General features: G+C 41.5%; 1 protein-coding gene across 3 annotated transcripts in view; it reads left to right on the top strand.

Moving 5' to 3' along the window:
* Positions 1–234: 234 nt before the first annotated feature.
* STAMBP (STAM binding protein) overlaps positions 235–18,290 on the top strand; it is a 34,468-nt gene continuing 16,412 nt past the window's right edge. The window contains exons 1-2 of one of the 3 annotated variants that reach the window (XM_033400518.2): positions 235–334; positions 2,198–2,415. In XM_033400518.2, the coding sequence (XP_033256409.1) occupies positions 2,213–2,415 (203 nt within the window). In that variant the 5' untranslated portion in view covers positions 235–334; positions 2,198–2,212. Of the gene's footprint in view, positions 409–438; positions 2,072–2,197; positions 2,416–18,290 lie in introns of those variants that run through there. The other 2 variants (XM_033400517.2, XM_049696151.1) reach the window with 2 other exon arrangements.

The raw sequence follows: 18,290 nt of genomic DNA, 5'->3' as shown, positions 1-18,290 counted from the left end.
TGGAATGCATCGGTGGTTAGTGCAGACATTTTAGGTTAGCGCAGACGTTTACTGTGTCCGCGCTAACCTAAAAATAAAAGCTGGCTTGGTCGTTGGGTCCCTTAACTATTTGTTTCCCCTTTCTTCCCCGTTGGTTTTGTTTTACCAATGTGGCCGCCGACCCGCTCTCTCCTCATTGGTGGGTTTTTCCGCAGGTGGCAGCTCTAGCCCCGCCCACCAGTCGCCGCCCCTTGCCCTAAGTTCTTGAGAATTAACCGATAGACCAGAGGGAGGGGGCGGGGTGGGCGCCGGATGTGACGTTTCCGGAAGCGCCGAGTGTCGACCGCGGGGACAGGTGGGGAAGGGTACCGGGAGTATGGGGGGGCCGGGCTGCTGAGCGTGGTCGGACTGTGGCGGGGAGCGGCCACCGTGAGTGTGGGGCCTGCAGCCTTCTCCTCCCCCCGACCCCTGCCCGGCCTGCTGCGCGCGAGGCCCCTGACGGCTCTGGTTCCCAGCCGGGCCCAGCGCATCCCTTCCTACCGCACGCGAAAGACCCGAAAACCTTTGCTGATTTTTGCCGGGTGTTGACAACTTGGGCTTGAGTGCCTTCGAGAAGGGGGCGTCACGCAGTTGTCAGGAGGTCCCTCTCCACTGTATATGCCTCCTTCGCTCGTTCCTGCTACTTCCTTTCGCCTCCTCCTCATCTTTCCCCCTCGGTTCTTTACGCCACCTTCCCCCCTTATTTACGGATACTGCATCTCCTCCCTGGAGTGTTGCTCAGCTTGTAGCTCTGGGCACCACTTCCTGGCCTCGGGAGGGGGTTCCATTCTCTACCAAAAGATCCTCTACCAAGAGGGACTGAAGAGCAACAAGCTTGCTCTGCTTCAGTTAGCTTTGATGGGCTTGGCCCTGAGTTTAGTAATTAGACAACTTGGGGAGGTTTTAGATTTGCTAGTAGCTTTCTGAGCCCCTAAAAAAGCTCCCACAGGAGATGGAATACCTCTACATCCCTGGTAGTCCCCACAACTTTTGTACTATTAGGGTGTTTGAGAAGAAGGTCGGTGGAGGAAGTGTGACCTAGAGATAGAATTGGCCCGGAGAAGACCATCTCTGAGGGAGGGGTTGGAATGGAAAACAAAAGCAGTGGATAGACAAATGAAACTGAAATGTCAGGATTTCTGGGCAGATAAGAATCCCGACTGAAGCAAAAGATCTCTGTTGGGAATGAGTAAGGTTTAAGATTAAAATGAGGCCAGTTGACACAGAGCCTTGAATTCCAAAATCTGCTGTAGCTTGTATATTCTGCAGCATGCTGGTTGGGATGTGCTGTAATTCAGTATGTATCCAATTACCAGAATCTTTTTGGAAATGATCGTAGAGTGGTATCTGATTGGAAGTTGGAGTCTGATTCTAACAGCAACAATATCAAGAAAGATTATAGAATGACTGCAATCTGAGACCCAAGGAGGGAAAACTTCCAGGGTTTTTTGTTGGTTTGTTTTTTGCATTTCAAGTTACCTTTGTGTCCTTTTGTTATTCAGAGAGTACTTAGTCTTTGAAGATAGATTTGAATAAATTGTTTTCTAGGTCTAAATTCCTTGCCCTGAAATGGTGAATGATGTTGTAGGTTGACTAGAATAGTGGTTTCATGAGCAGAGTTGGGATAATGAACATTCATTCCCACACCATGTCCTCTAACTAACCGTGTGCTCAAGTCAGTTACCCTCAGGTTAAATGATCAGCTTGAAGTCAGTTATCATCATGAAAGTTCATTGAGTATACTCTGCCAGGTACTGGGGTGGATGGAAGTGGGTAGCTGGGAGGAGAGATAATGGAAAAAATATAAGATACTGGCCCTCTTTTTGTGATGCCAAGGGCAGGGCTACCTAATGACATGGAATGATTAGCATTAAGAGAGAATTGAAACGCTAGTGGCTCATTATAGTTATACTCTTTGTACCACCTAATTACGGTGCAGGGATTATGGGTTTTTGAATCTGCCAATCCTTTCGTCCTTGTGATATGGGCTTCCTTGAGGGTCTCAGGCTTCTTGTGGGAAAGAGACCTTATTTGATATGAGCTACAGCATGTGGTATGTTTCTTTTAATTTCTTTGTAAGGTAGAGGTTTGTGGGAAAAACACAGTGTACTAGGCTGTGCTCGGCTAATGGGGGCCTTGGTGTTGATGCCATCTTTTTTTTTTTTTTTTTATGTTTCAGAACTTCTTGGTCCTGATGTCTGACCGTGGAGATGTGAGCCTCCCACCCGAAGACCGGGTGAGGGCTCTCTCCCAAATGGGTAGCGCAGTGGAGATAAACGAAGACATTCCACCCCGTCGGTACTTCCGCTCTGGAATGGAGATTATCCGAATGGCATCTATTTACTCTGAGGAAGGCAACATTGAACATGCATTCATTCTCTATAACAAGTATATCACGTAAGACGCCTCCAGTTTCCTTTTTCTTTTCCGGTGACTGATGCCTCACTCATTCTGTCCTTGTGCTCGTTTATTTCAGCTCAGAATTGCTAAAACTAGAGAACTTTACAGCATCATTATCATTAATCATTTTTGCTAGCAGCTCCTACATATTGGCTGTCCTTGACATTCAAAGACATGAGTACTGAAAGTGTTATTTTCATGACTCAGTAATTTCATGAGTAAGAGACCTAGCTCTTTGGCTTGTGCCCACATGGCCCAGCTGTTAGACAAGAGAGTTGGTGTTTAAACTATACATGTTTTGTATTGATGAATGTTTTTCGCTGTCCTCTCTCTATTAAGACAGCCAATCAGAGAATTATTGTTGAAGTTTAACAGAGCCCAAATTCCTCACCTCTGCTTATTTTGTAGCAAATTGAATGACTCAGGAAAAAGTTTTTTTCTTACCCTTTATCATAAGCATAAAAATCATCAAATAAATAGTGATCACCTACAGTTTGTATAGCTCGTCATAAGACCTTTCCCTTGAGTTGCTTAGCCTCTTGCAGCAGAAATTAAAGATTTCAGTTCAGTTAACAGGAACAATTGCTAAAGCCCCAGTGATATTGGAAAAGATGTCTAATTTAGGAAGGGAATAATGTTAAAGGGTCTCATTTATAATTTCTAGTTTTGTTCTTTCATGATACCAGGATCTTAAAATAATAATAATTACAGTGTATTTGTATGGCTCTTAAATAGTTTGTAAAGTATTTCACCTGCATTATTTCACTTGATCTTCACAGTTCTGCGTACATTGAGTAAGGCACATCATCCTCCCATTCTGCATAGGAGGAAACACCCTCCGGATTTAGTGGTAGGCTTTGTTCCACAGTTTGGAGTGACAAAACCTGGATTTTCTTAACTCTTAATTCAGGATTCATTCTACAACATAGGTCCTGTTCTTTTTGTTTTCTTTTTGGTAATGTTTAATAAATTGAAGGTAGTCTTTTGAGATCATAGTCTTGAGCCACACTAATTTTTGGTTATTTTTTATTGTTTTTGAATAGGTAACATGTATGTGTAGTACAGAATTCAGAAGGCACAAAAGGGTGTATATTTAAAAACTAAATCTCCCTACCACTCCTCTTTTCCCCCAAACCTTTAGCTCCCCTCCCCAGAGACAATCACTCTTATTAGTTTCTTTTTTTTTTTTTCTTTTGCGGTACGCGGGCCTCTCACTGTTTTGGCCTCTCCAGTTGCGGAGCACAGGCTCCGGACGCGCAGGCTCAGCGGCCATGGCTCACAGGCCCAGCTGCTCAGCGGCATGTGGGATCTTCCTGGACGGGGGCACGAACCCTTGTCCCCTGCATTGGCAGACGGACTCTCAACCACTGCGCCACCAGGGAAGCCCCTTATTAGTTTCTTATATGTTCTTCCAGAGATGATGTATGCCTATCAATTATATGATATTAAGTTTTTGATCACATGCTACTCTAAAGCAGAGTCTGTCACCTTTGGTGTTAATGACATTTGGGGTTGAATAATTCTTTGTTGTGGGGAGTGTTCTGTGCATTGTAGTGTGTTTAGCAGCATCTTTGGTCTCTCTGCTCGCTAGATGCCAGTAGAACCCTTTACCCCCTAGTTGTGACAACCCAAAATGTCTCCAGATATAAACTAATGCTTTTTAAGAGGCAAAACTGACCCAGTTGAGAACCAGTACTCTAAAGAAGAGTAGGTGTAAGAGTGGATTGCCTAGAATTCATATTGTAAATTTAGAATGGAGAAAAGGGACTGCTATTGTTTTCTTGTTAAGTTTAGAGATAGTGTCTGTTTCCTCAGAGATCTTGCATCCATCCATACCATAATGTCCTGTTATGTGGCCTCAATGTTGATAAAGTTTCGTAGAAGTATAATTATATTTCTGCCTCTCTTTGCTTTCATGGTTTTTCACTCCTAGGCGCAATGGGCACAAAATTTATTTTCCTGAGAAGTTTCTTGCTATTGTCCCACTCTTCATATACTCTGCTGCTGGTAGAATTAGTATTCTTGTATATTTCCAGTATTCTTGTAGGTAGTTCTCTCAGAATGAGGGGCACAATTCTTTTGGGAAATCGTAGTTGAGAAAGTTCAGTAGAATCATGGAATCACTCTACCAGGTATTTTCTGAAGGGCCCTCTGGGTCTTGTTGTCCCACATAGAAAGTGCTTTGAGGGTGAGGACCGTATTCATTCAAGAAATATATATTACATATACCTACTATCTACTTGACACTGCAGTAGGTCCTGAATACGTAGTAAGTAAACTGGCCCCTGCCCTTATTCTTCTTATGGGAGAAGACAGTATACAGGTAAGCAAATAAATATACAGTTCACAAAATGCGGAAAATGCTGTGGACGCAACAGAGAGTGCTGGGACAGGGAATAACCAAGCTTATCTAATTAAATAGAGTAACATCTGTCTGAGAAGGTAAGATTTAAACTGAGACTTGAAGGATGCCATAGAGTTGGTCATTCCAAAAGCATAAAGCAGAGCATTTAAAACAGATACAGCTGTGTATTCAGAAGCTCTCAGGTAGGAAAGACCTTAGTGTGTTCTGAGGATTGAAAGATCATTGTGTTTGGAGTGTAGCAAGTGAAGAGGGAGAATGACTGCAGATGAAGTTGGAGAGGCAGGCGGGGCCAAATCACGCAGAATCTTATAGGCCAGTGAGGAGTTTACATTTTATCTTGAGAGCAATAGAAAGCCATTGAAAAGTTTTAAGTGAGGTTGTGACCTAATCTTACTTATATTTTAAAAATTAAATTTTGGCTGCTATGTGGTAACTGGTGGAGGGAGTGTCAAGAGAGAGGCTGGTAGGTTGAAGGAACATGGTGGACTGGAAAGGAGCAGACGGATTTGGTATTCTGGAGATAGAGTCCATGGAACTTACTGATAATTTGGGAAAGAAGATGGCATCAAGATTGACCTCAGTTTCTGCCTTGAGTAACTTAGGATTTGCTGGTCCATTTATTGAGATGGGGAGAGTGGTGTTGAAAAGGGGTTGGGTAATGGGAAGATTCAAGAGTTCAGGCCTGATTTTTTGACCTGTTAAGGTGTAAAGTTTAAGTTATCTGTGAGATATCCAAGTAGAGATGTCCAGTAGGAGGTTGGATGTAGCAGTCTGAACTCAGAGGAGAGTTCTGGGTTGGAGATACAAGCCCAGGAGTACTCAACATATAGTTGGTTCTGAAGCCATGAAAACTGCTGAGACCTTGTAGTGCAGTGGTTCTTAATCTGGGGTCCAGGAACCCACAGGGATTCATTGATAAAATTCAGGGTCCATGAACTTGGTCGGGAGAAACTTTTCTTGTTTTTACTAACCTCTAACTGAAATTTAGCACTTCCTTTAATTTTGAATATAGGCGTCAAACCACAGTATTATTAATATTTGTAGTTTTGTCACCAGTAGAAATCAAGATATTTTTATATTAAATTATGATTGTTGCTGGTATCTCAAAATAACATTTATACTTATCACTACTTCAGAATTACAGTACAGAGTTATTAAACCCACAACTACATCCTGTTTTTTAATGTATTAACAATGCATTAATAAGTAAGCACATATCACAATTTTTTAATATTTTGAAAACTGCATTACAGTAGAATTGGGCTTTTTGTAATGTTTCATAATTTATATTATATCTTTAAAAAATTATTCTGAGAAGGGTCCATAGGCTTCATTAGATGCCAGAAGGATCCATGGCGTATTAAAGTATCAAGAAACCTTTCCTCGAAGGAAGGTTTGAGAGGTAGGAGGAAATCTAGGAAATCCATCACTTTGTCATGGGAGCCAAAAGAGGTCAGTATTTGCAGGACAGTGGCCAGCTGTGTCAGATGGGCAAGATTTGGGTTTGATGTCATGACGTGGTCAGTAATCTTGGTAAGCAATTTCACTGGAATGATTAAAGATTGGAGTGGGTTGAAAGGTGAATGGACAGTAAGAGAGTAGAGACTGTGAGTATAGTCCAGAGATCAGAGAACTTTTCCTGTAAAAGGGCCAGATAGTAATTTTTTTTTATCATCTTTATTGGAGTATAATTGCTTTACAATGTTTTGTTAGTTTCTGCTGTATAACAAGGTGAATCAGCTATACATATATTCCCATATCCCCTCCCTCTTGCATCTCCCTCCCATTCTCCTTATCCCACCCCTCTACACCTAGAGAAAACACCGAGCTGATCTCCAGCTGCTTCCCACTAGCTATCTGTTTTACGTTTGGTAGTGTATATATGTCCATGCCACTCTCTCACTTTGTCCCAGCTTACCCTTCCGCCTCCCCGTGTCCTCAAGTCCATTCTTTACGTCTACATAGAGACTAACCCTTGGGACCAGAAAGTAGTGGTCTATTTAGTGGACACATCGCTGCCAGACACAGATGTCTGGATTCATGATTTTATGTCAGAGTATCTGGTAGAGCTTTCAAAAGTCAATTAATCACTGCTTCTGAGACCTTGACAACTGATTCAGATTTTTTAAGCAATAACAAAATGTAGTAGGCTTTAAAAAAAAAAAATCTTACCTCTGCTACATAGGTCTGACTGCTGTGAGGGATTGAAAAGAATATGCCTATGTTTGATGAAAGATATTTAACAAGTATTGTTTTAACAGAGTTGACTTTTCAAAGAGAACTGCACTTGAATTATTACTATAACATTAGAATAAAAATGTTTATCAATAAAAAAATACTTCAAGCTTTTTATTTGTGTCCTGCCCCTATTTCTTCAGAACCTTTTTTTTTTTTTTAGATTCCATATATATGTGTTAGCATACGGTATTTGTTTTTCTCTTTCTGACTTACCTCACTCTGTATGACAGACTCTCAGTCCATCCACCTCACAAATAACTCAATTTCTTTTCTTTTTATGGCGAGTAATATTCCATTGTATATATGTGCCACATCTTCTTTATCCATTCATCTGTCGATGTACACTTAGGTTGCTTCCACGTCCTGGCTATTGTAAATAGAGCTGCAGTGAACATTGTGGTACATGACTCTTTTTGAATTATGGTTTTCTCAGGGTATATGCCCAGTGGTGGGATTGCTGGGTCATGTGGTAATTCTATCTGTAGTTTTTTAAGGAACCTCCATACTGTTCTCCATAGTGGCTGTATCAATTTACATTCCCACCAACAGTGCAAAAGGGTTCCCTTTTCTCCACACCCTCTCCGGCATTTATTGTTTGTAGGTTTTTTGATGATGGCCATTCTGCCTGGTGTGAGGTGATACCTCACTGTAGTTTTGATTTGCAGTTCTCTAATTATTAGTGATGTTGAGCATCCTTTCATGTGTTTGCTGGCAATCTGTATATCTTCTTTGGAGAAATGTCTATTTAGGTCTTCTGCCCATTTTTGGATTGGGTTGTTTGTTTTTTTGATATTGAGCTGCATGAGCTGCTTGTATATGTTTGAGATTAATCCTTTGTCAGTTGTTTTGTTTGCAAATATTTTCTCCCATTCTGAGGATGGTCTTTTGGTCTTGTTTATGGTTTCCTTTGCTGTGCAAAAGCTTTTAAGCTTCATTAGGTCCCATTTGTTTATTTTTGTTTCTATTTCCATTTCTCTAGGAGGTGGGTCATAAAGGATCTTGCTGTGATTTATGTCATAGCGTGTTCTGCATGTGTTTTCCTCTAAGAGTTTGATAGTGTCTGGCCTTACATTTAGGTCTTTAATCCATTTTGAGTTTATTTTTGTGTATGGTGTTAGGGAGTGTTCTAATTTCATTCTTTTACATGTAGCTGTCCAGTTTCCCCAGCACCACTTATTGAAGAGGCTGTCTTTTCTCCATTGTATATTCTTGCCTCCTTTATCAAAAATAAGGTGACCATATGTGCATGGGTTTATCTCTGGGCTTTCTATCCTGTTCCATTGATCTATATTTCTGTTTTTGTGCCGGTACCATACTGTCTTGATTAGTGTAGCTTTGGAGTATAGTCTGAAGTCAGGGAGCCTGATTCCTCCAGCTCCGTTTTTCTTTCTCAAGATTGCTTTGGCTATTTGGGGTCTTTTGTGTTTCCATACAAATTGTGAAATTTTTTGTTCTAGTTCTGTGAAAAATGCCAGTGGTAGTTTGATAGGGATTCCATTGAATCTGTAGATTGCTTTGGGTAGTATAGTCATTTTCACAAGGTTGATTCTTCCAATCCAAGAACATGGTATATCTCTCTATCTCTTTGTATCATCTTTAATTTCTTTCATCAGTGTCTTATAGTTTTCTGCATACATGTCTTTTGTCTCCTTCGTAGGTTTATTCCTAGGTATTTTATTCTTTTTGTTGCAATGGTAAATGGGAGTGTTTCCTTAATCTCTCTTTCAGATGTTTCATCACTAGTGTATAGGAATGCCAGAGATTTCTGTTCATTAATTTTCTATCCTGCTACTTTACCAAATTCATTGATTAGCTCTAGTAGTTTTCTGGTAGCGTCTTTAGGATTGTCTATGTATAGTATCCTGTCATCTGCCAACAGTGACAGTTTTACTTCTTCTTTTCCTATTTGGATTCCTTTTATTTCTTTTTCTTCTCTGATTGCTGTTGCTAAAACTTCCAAAAGTATGTTGAATAATAGTGGTGAGAGTGGGCAACCTTGTCTTGTTCCTGATCTTAGTGGAAATGGTTTCAGTTTTTTCACAATTGAGAATGATGTTGGCTGTGGGTTTGTCACATATGGCCTTTATTATGTTGAGGTACGTTCCCTCTATGCCTACTTTCTGGAGAGTTTTTATCATGAATGGGTGTTGAATTTTGTCAGAAGTTTTTTCTGCATCTATTGAGATGATTATATGGTTTTTCTCCTTCAGTTTGTTAATATGGTGTATCACATTGATTGATTCGCATATATTGAAGAATCCTTGCATCCTGGGATAAACCCCACTTGATCGTGGTGTATGATCCTTTTACTGTGCTGTTGGATTCTGTTTGCTAGTATCCTGTTGAGGATTTTTGCATTTATGTTCATCAGTGATATTGGCCTGTAGTTTTCTTTTTTTGTGATGTCTTTGTCTGGTTTTGGTATCTTGGTAATGGTGGCCTCATAGAATGAATTTGGGAGTGTTCCTCCCTGTTTTATATTTTGGAAGAGTTTGGGAAGGATAGGTGTTAGCTCTTCTCTAAATGTTTGATAGAATTCGCCTGTGAAACCATCTGGTCCTGGGCTTTTGTTTGTTGGAAGATTTTTAATCACAGTTTCAATTTCAGTGTGTGATTGGTCTGTTTATATTTTCTATTTGTTCCTGGTTCAGTCTCAGAAGGTTGTGCATTTCTTAGAATTTGTCCATTTCTTCCAGGTTGTCCATTTTATTGGCATATAGTTGCTTCTGGTAATCTCTCATGATCCTTTGTATTTCTGCAGTGTCAGTTGTTACTTCTCCTTTTTCATTTCTAATTCTATTGATTTGAGTCTTTTTCCCTTTTTTTCTTGATGAGTCTGGCTAATGGTTTATCAATTTTGTTTATCTTCTCAAAGAACCAGCTTTTAGTTTTATTGATCTTTGCTATTGTTTCCTTCATTTCTTTTTTATTTATTTCTGATCTGATCTTTATGATTTCTTTCCTTCTGCTAACTTTGGGTTTTTTTTGTTCTTCTTTCTTTAATTGCTTTAGGTGTAAGGTTAGGTTGTTTATTTGAGGTTTTTCTTGTTTCTTTTAGATAGGATTGTATTGCTATAAACTTCCCTCTTAGAACTGCTTTTGCTGCATACCACTGGTTTTGGGTCATCGTGTTTTCATTGTCATTTGTTTCTAGGTATTTTTTGATTTCCTCTTTGATTTCTTCAGTGATCTCTTGGTTTTTAGTAGTGTATTGTTTACCCTCCATATGTTTGTATTTTTTACAGTTTTTTCCTGTAATTAATATCTAGTCTCACAGCATTGTGGTCAGAAGAGATACCTGATATGGTTTCGATTTTCTTAAATTTACCAAGGCTTGATTTGTAACCCAATATATGATGTATCCTGGAGAATGTTCCATTAGCACTTGAGAAGAAAGTGTATTCTACTGTTTTTGGATGGAATGTCCTATAAATATCAGTTAAGTCCATCTTGTTTGATATATTGTTTAAAGCTTGTGTTTCCTTATTTATTTTCATTTTGGATGATCTGTCCATTGGTAAAAGTGAGGTGTTAAAGTCCTCTACTGTTATTGTGTTACTGTCGATTTTCCCCTTTTATGGCTGTTAGCCTTTGCCTTACGTTCTGAGGTGCTCCTATGTTGGGTTCATAAATACTTACAATTGTTATATCTTCTCTTTGGATTGATCCCTTGATCATTATGTAGCGTTCTTCTTTGTCTCTTGTAATAGTCTTTATTTTAAAGTCTATTTTGTCTGATATGAGAATTGCTACTCCAGCTTTCTTTTGATTGCCATTTGCATGGAATATCTTTTTCCTCACTTTCAGTCTGTATGTGTCCCTAGGTCTGAAGTGGGTCTCTTGTAGACAGTATATATACGGGTCTTGTTTTTGTGTCCATTTAGCCAGTCTATGTCTTTTGGTTGGAGATTTTTTTTTTTTTCTCATTCAACAAATATTTATTGACCATATATGTGACAGGTCACTTGGGATATTACAATGAACGAAACGAAGTCTTAACTCTCATGGAGCTTTTATTCTAGTGTTGAAGACAGATAATAAAAATATATTTTTCAAGTGTTATTAAGTGCTATGAAGCAAAGAAGGGAGCAGAGTGACTGAGAGGTTCTGTTCAATATAGGGCAGCCAGAGAAGGTGACAATTGCTCTGTTAATATTAACAGTATTAATCAATATTGTGCAATAAAATTATCAACTATTAAGCACTTTTTTTGGTGCCTGCAAGAATAAAGATAACAATATTTGAGTACTTCTAGTTCAAGGCATTATTTAACTTACCCTTACAATAAATCTGAGGTCGGTATTATTATTATTTCTAATTTACAGTAGGCAAAAGTGAGCCTTAGAGAGGCTCTTTCAGTTATCTGTTGCTGTGTAACAAAGCATCTCAAAGTTACCGACCTAAAACAACAACTTATTTGCTCATAATTCTGAAATTTGGTCAGGGCTTGATGGGGCCAGCACATCGGCTCACATAGATGGCTTGACTGGAGCTGAAGGATGCACTTCCAAGGTGGCCTCATAAATATGGTTGGCAAATTGGTGCTGTAAACTGGAAGCTTAGCTGGGACCACTGGCAAGGGGCTTCACTTATCTTCCACATGGCCTCTCCAAATAGCAAGGTTGGGCCTCTCACAGCATGGTGGTCTCAGTGTACTTAGGCTTCTTAAATGGCCACTAACTTCTTAAATGGGCACCCTAGGGCACAAATGTGGGAGCTACCAGGCCTTCTTAATACCTGGGCTCAGAAGTCTCAGAATGTTTTTCTTGCCATATTCCATTAGTTAAAGGTCACAGAGCCAGCCTAGATTAAAGAGGAGGGACTACTCAGGGTCATGAATGCCAGGAGGCTTGGTTCACTGAGGGCTACCAATGTAATTGAATACTACAGTTTGCCCTTTGGTCTCTAATGATTTATGTTCCTCCTACACGTACAATTATACTCACATATCCCACTACTTCCAAAAGTCTTGTTCCACTTTTACATTGGCTCAAAATCTAGGATCTACCTGTAATCTTAGCTCATGGTACTAAGCACCTCCCTGTATGTTTAGGCCAGAATCACTCATTCTCCTTAATTCCTCTCACTTTCTCCTTCCACTTCAACCAAGCAACCTATATCATTGACTTTACTTCCTAAATATCTCCCTAATCCCTAATCCTAACCCTAATCAGTTCACTTCCTTCCTTTTCCACCTCCTCAATTCTAAGCTACCATAATTGCTACCTGGGCTACGGTGAAACCGGCAGTTGTCTCCGTCATTCTCTCTTGCTCTTCCTTAATTCAGTGATTCTCAATGAGGGTTGATTTTGCCCCTTGGGGACATTTGGCAATGTCTGGAGACTTTGGTTGTCTGAACTCCATGTGTGGATACGTCTAGCGTGGAGATGCCAAGGATGCTGCTAAACATCCTATAATGTATAGGACAGCCCCCCACACAAAGAATTACCCATCGCAAAGTGTCAATAGTGCTGAGATTGAAAAACCCTGCAATCTTTTCTTCACCAAGTATCCAAAGGTCTTTTTCAAATGTAATCATGTCAACACTCAGCTGAAAAATCTTTGCAAGTCTTCCTACTGATTTTAGGTTAAGAATGTGAACCCCTTTTTTTCTGGTGCATAGGGTCCTCTATAGGGTAGCTCCTACCAGGCTCTTTAGACTCAGCTTGTGCACTCATCTCTTTGCTTTCTGTGCTCTAGCCACTTGGGCCTTCCTTCAGTCCTATACATATTGCATCTCACTATGGGACCTTACTCACGCTCTGTCAGAATGCTCTCCCTCCTAACACCCCCCATCCTGACCCTAATTCTAACTGTAGCAGAAGAACGAGTGCAGGTGTTGGGGGGAGCTGGCATCTGGGAGAGATTCAGAGGCTCCATATTGATGATTCTGGAGTGCTGAGTGAGGCCATTAAATATACCTCTCTGCTCTCCACTCATTATACAGAATCTTTTTAAAAAGGCATGATGGGACCCAGTGGGGAGGCTTGCAGCTGAATGGAGCAGTGAGGTGGGAGCCTGGCATTGCTGCCCTGAGAGGTGCACTGAGCAGTGCAGGCCCTGGTGGCTCCCAGGCTTCTGGTGCTCCCTACATGGGAATACAGTGATCCTGTCAGAAGCAGAGACTCCCAGGATCTTTGTTAACATTACCTGGCCTTTGGTTGGAGAATTTAGTCCACTTACATTTAAGGTAGTTATTGATATGTATGTTCCTGTTACCATTTTATTAATTGTTTTGAGTTTGTTATTGTAGGTCTTTTCCTTCTTTTGTGTTTCCTGCCTAGAGAAGTTCCTTTAGCATTTGTTGTAAAGCTGATTTGGTAGTGCTGAATTCTCTTAACTTTTGCTTGTCTGTAAAGGTTTTAATTTGTCCTTCGAATCTGAATGAGATCCTTGCTGGGTACAGTAATCTTGGTTGTAAGTTTTCCCCTTTCATCACTTTAAATATGTCCTGCCACTCCCTTCTGGCTTGCAGAGATTCTGCTGAAAGATCAGCTGTTAACCTTATAGGGATTTCCTTGTATGTTATTTGTAGCTTTTCCCTTGCTGCTTTTAATATTTTTTCTTGTTATTTAATTTTTGATAGTTTGATTAATATGTGTCTTGGCATGTTTCTCCTTGGATTTATCCTGAATGGGACTCTCTGTGCTTCCTGGACTTGATTGCCTATTTCCTTTCCCATATTAGGGAAGTTTTCAATATAATATATATATATGTATAATCTGTATAATCTGTATATATATATATGTATAATCTGTATATATATATGTATAATCTGTATAATATGTGTATATATATATATGTATAATCTCTTCAAATATTTTCTCAGTTCCTTTCTTTTTCTCTTCTTCTTCTGGGACCCCTATAATTCGAACGTTGGTGTGTTTAACGTTGTCCCAGGTGTCTCTGAGACTGTCCTCAATTCTTTTCATTCTTTTTTCTCTATTCTGCTCTGTGGTAGTTATTTCCACTATTTTATCTTCCAGGTCACTTATCCGTTCTTCTGTCTCAGTTATTCTGCTATTGATTCCTTCTAGAGAATTTTAAATTTCATTTATTGTGTTGTTCATCATTGTTTGTTTGCTCTTTAGTTCTTCTAGGTCCTTGTTAAACATTTCTTGTATTTTCTCCATTCTATTTCCAAGATTTTGGATCATCTTTACTATCATTACTTTGAGTTCTTTTTCAGGTAGACTGCTTATTTCCTCTTCATTTGTTTGGTCTGGTGGGTTTTTGCCTTGCTTCTTCAGCTGTGTGTTTCTCTGTCTTTTCATTTTGCCTAACTTACTGTGTTTGGGGTCTCCTTTTTGCAGGCTGCAGGTTTGTAGTTCCCACTGTTTTTGGTGTCTGCCCCCAGTGGGTAATGTTGGTTCAGTGGGTTGTGTAGGCTTCCTGGTGAAGGGGACTGGTGCCTGTGTTCTGGTGGATAGGGCTGGATCTTGTCTTTCTGGTGGGCAGGACTGTGTCCGGTGGTGTGTTTTGGGGTGTCTGTGGCCTTATTATGATTTTAGGCAGCCTCTCTGCTAATGGGTGGGGTTGTGTTCCTGTCTTGCTAGTTGTTTGGCATGGGGTATCCAGAACTGGAGCTTGCTGGTCATTGAGTGGAGCTGGGTCTTAGCGTTGAGATGGAGATCTCTGGGAGAGCTCTCGCTGATTGATATTACATGGGGCAGGGAGGTCTCTGGTAGTCCAATGTCCTGAACTCAGCCCTCCCACTTAAGAGGCTCAGGTCTGACACCCGGCTGCAGCACCAAGACCCTGTCAGCCACATGGCTCAGAAGAAAAGGGAGAAAAATAAAATTAAATTAAATTTTAAAAAGTTATTAAAATAAAAAATAATTTAAAAAATATTATTAAAGTAAAAAATTATAATAAGTAATAAAAAAAGAGAGCAACCAAACCAATAAACAAATCCACCAATGATAACAAGCATTAAAAACTGTACTAAGATAAACATAAAAATCAGAAACTAGTCTCTTCCATGCAGCAAACCCCAAAGTCTACAGTTGCTCCCAAAGTCCACGACCTCAGTTTTAGGATGATTTGTTGTCTATTCAGGTATTCCACAGATGCAGGGTACATCAAGTTGATTGTGGAGATTTAATCTGCTGCTCCTGAGGCTACATGGAGAAATTTCCCTTTCCCTTTGTTCACACAGCTCCCGGGGTTCAGCTTTGGATTTGGCCCCGCCTGTGCGTGTAGGTTGCCAGAGGGTGTCTGTTCTTCACCCAGACAGGAGGGGGTTAAAGGAGCGGCTGATTAGGGGGCTCTGGCTCACTCAGGCTAGGGGGATGGAGGGGTACGGAATGCAGGGCGAGCCTATGGTGGCAGAGGCTGGCGTGTGTTCTCCTGGGGAAGTTGTCACTGGATCACGGGACCCCGGCTGATTAGGGGGCTCTGGCTCACTCAGGCTAGGGGGATGGAGGGGTACGGAATGCAGGGCGAGCCTATGGTGGCAGAGGCTGGCGTGTGTTCTCCTGGGGAAGTTGTCACTGGATCACGGGACCCTGGCAGTGGCGGGCTGCAGAAGCTCCAGGGAGGTGAGGTGTGGATAGTGACCTGTGCTTGCACACAGACTTCTTGGTGGCTGCAGCAGCAGCCTTAGCGTCTCATGCCCGTCTCTGGGGTCCGCGCTGATAGCGGCGGCTCGCGCCCATCTCTGGAGCTCGTTTAGGCGGTGCTCTGAATCCCCTCTCCTCGCACACCCCGAAACAATGGTCTCTTGCCTCTTAGTTCCAGACTCTTTCCCAGACCCCCTCCCAGCTAGCTGTGGCGCACTAACCCCTTCAGGCTGTGTTCACGCCGCCAACCCCAGTCCTCTCCCTGGGATCCGACCTCCGAAGCCTGAAGCCTGAAGCCTGAGCCTCAGCTCCCCGCCCCCGCCCGCCCCGGCGGGTGAGCAGACAAGCCTCTCAGGCTGGGGAGTGCTGGTCGGCACCGATCCTCTGTGCGGGAATCTCTCCGCTTTGCCCTCCGCACCCCGGTGGCTGCGCTCTCCTCCGCAGCTCCGAAGCTTCCCTCCTCCGCAGTGCCGAAGCTTCCCCCCTCCGCCACCCGCAGTCTCCGCAAAGGGGCTTCCTAGTGTGGGGAAACCTTTCCCCCTTCACGGCTCCCTCCCACTGGTGCACCTCCCATCCCTCCTCTTTTGTCTCTGTTTTTTCTTTTTTCTTTTGCCCTACCCAGGTACGTGGGGAGTTTTGCCTTTTGGGAAGTCTGAGGTCTTCTGCCAGCGTTCAGTAGGTGTTCTGTAGGAGTTGTTCCACAGGTAGATGTATTTTTGATGTACTTGTGGGGAGGAAGGTGATCTGCCATCTTGAAGGTCCTCCCTGTCAGTAGCTTTTCAGTCAGCGATACTTCGTTTTCTTTTCCTTCGTGCTTAATCTAGTTTCATTTGCTCACAGGGTGTCCCGTGCAGAGGTCTTGACCCCAGCACTTCAGACCAGAGTTCGTAGGGCAAAGTGGCTGCACCCAACACCAGTAAATATTTTTGGCTTTGCAGGCAATTTGATCTCTGTTGCAACTTCTGCTTTGTAGTGTGAAAGCAAGCCATTGATAATACACAAATGAATGGGTGCCGCTGTGTTCCAATGAAACTTTATTTATAAAAACAGATGGCCAGCTAGATTTGACCCACTAGCCGTAGTTTGCCAAGCCCTGGCATAGACAGCTCTTTGGAGAAGTTGGGCAGGAAGTAAAGTGGAAAACTGAGGAAGTAATTGAAAGGGACAAGGAGTACATGAATGTGCGTGTGTACATGTACGTGTGTGTGTGCGTGCGTGTGTGTGTGTGTGTGTGTGTGTTTTAAGATCGGAGATTCTAGAGCATACTTTTTGCTGATGGAAAGGATACTGTGGAGAAGGAGAGGCTAACGGTACAGAAAAGAGAGTTTCAGTGTAGAAATAAACTCTTACATAGGCAAGAGGGAGTAGGATTAATGGTACACGGATGCTTAAGAAGTTGTTTTTTTTCTGTGATTTGGTGTTACTTTGAGTGATATGAGTATCAGTGTTAACAACAAGACCGATACGGGGAGTCTGTTCCTGTATGTGGTGTTCTGCTTATAGGACCATTTAACATGATGAACTAGGCCTAGAGGAGAGTTGAGTGAGAGGAGGGTAGAATGTATTACTTAACTTGTTAGATTTGGGTTCAATTTGGGACTTTGTTGGATTGGCTAGACCTGGATCAATAAATGTAGCTACCTTCATTTTTCCTGCAGATATCTTCAAGGCCCTAACTCTGATTCTGTGAACTGACAAGCCCTAGGAGTTGCAAAAAAACTAGCTCAGTATTCTTGGTCAGTTTTTCTACCGCAGTTTACTTGGTATATTCCTGTCAGTTAACAACGGCTCACTTTGGCAGTTATTACACTGAGGAGAGAGGAGGGAAGAGGGTAGGCCTCTACCTCACCACTCTTCTGCCTCCCCCCCACTATTGAGTCATTGTTCTAGACCTTTTGCATACTTTAGCTCAGGATTTTAAAGGCATGTTTGTTCTTTTCCCTTGAGCAGTTCAGGCGTCTTAATTATCTCAAGCACATTTCCCCCCTCAGAGGTTTCCCCTACTGTAGGAATGCTTTGCCTTTTGCAGACCCCAGTATAGAAGAAGGATCTTCAACATATTAAATCAGTGCATATTTTCATGGTGAGCACAGACAGTAATCCAGGCGGTGGATTCTTTCGCAGCTTTTTATGGTCATCGACTAGGCTGCATAGGAGAGAGTTACAGAGGACTTAGGGTATTCCTGTCTGCTGTGTGAGCCCCCTACAACACAGACCTGCTTTCTGAAAATGGCCTGTCACCTGTGTTGAAAATGTTTACCACCAGGATTGGGGCTTATGGACTGAAGAGGGTTTTCATTTGTGCTCATGCTCACTTTGCTGACTAACTTTTAAGATTGGAAGAAATTAGAGCCCTTAATACATCCATGTTATAGAATTTCTGCTTGACTTTTTAAATTATTTTTACACAAAAGTAATATTTGTTCCTGATTAAAACAAATTTTTTTCAAACCATACAGCAATGGAAATACTAAAGTGAAAAGAAAATTCCCATCCGCCAGAGGTAATCACTGTTATGTTTCTTGTGTGTTTATGTGTTTGTTAAGAAAATATGCCCATGCAAACACATGGGCTCATGTCTTTATCCTTTTTTCTTAAAGCCTGAATGAGATCATACAATATACTATTTTCTACAATTTGCTTTCTTAACAGTCATATCTTTCTGCATCAGGACACATTGATCCAGCATCTCATTCTGCCTTAGGGCT

Source organism: Orcinus orca, chromosome 13, assembly GCF_937001465.1.
Source record: "Orcinus orca chromosome 13, mOrcOrc1.1, whole genome shotgun sequence".
In the NCBI taxonomy this organism is placed as follows: domain Eukaryota; kingdom Metazoa; phylum Chordata; class Mammalia; order Artiodactyla; family Delphinidae; genus Orcinus; species Orcinus orca.
Note: the sequence above shows the minus strand (reverse complement) of the source record. Positions and strands in the feature narration are given on the sequence as shown.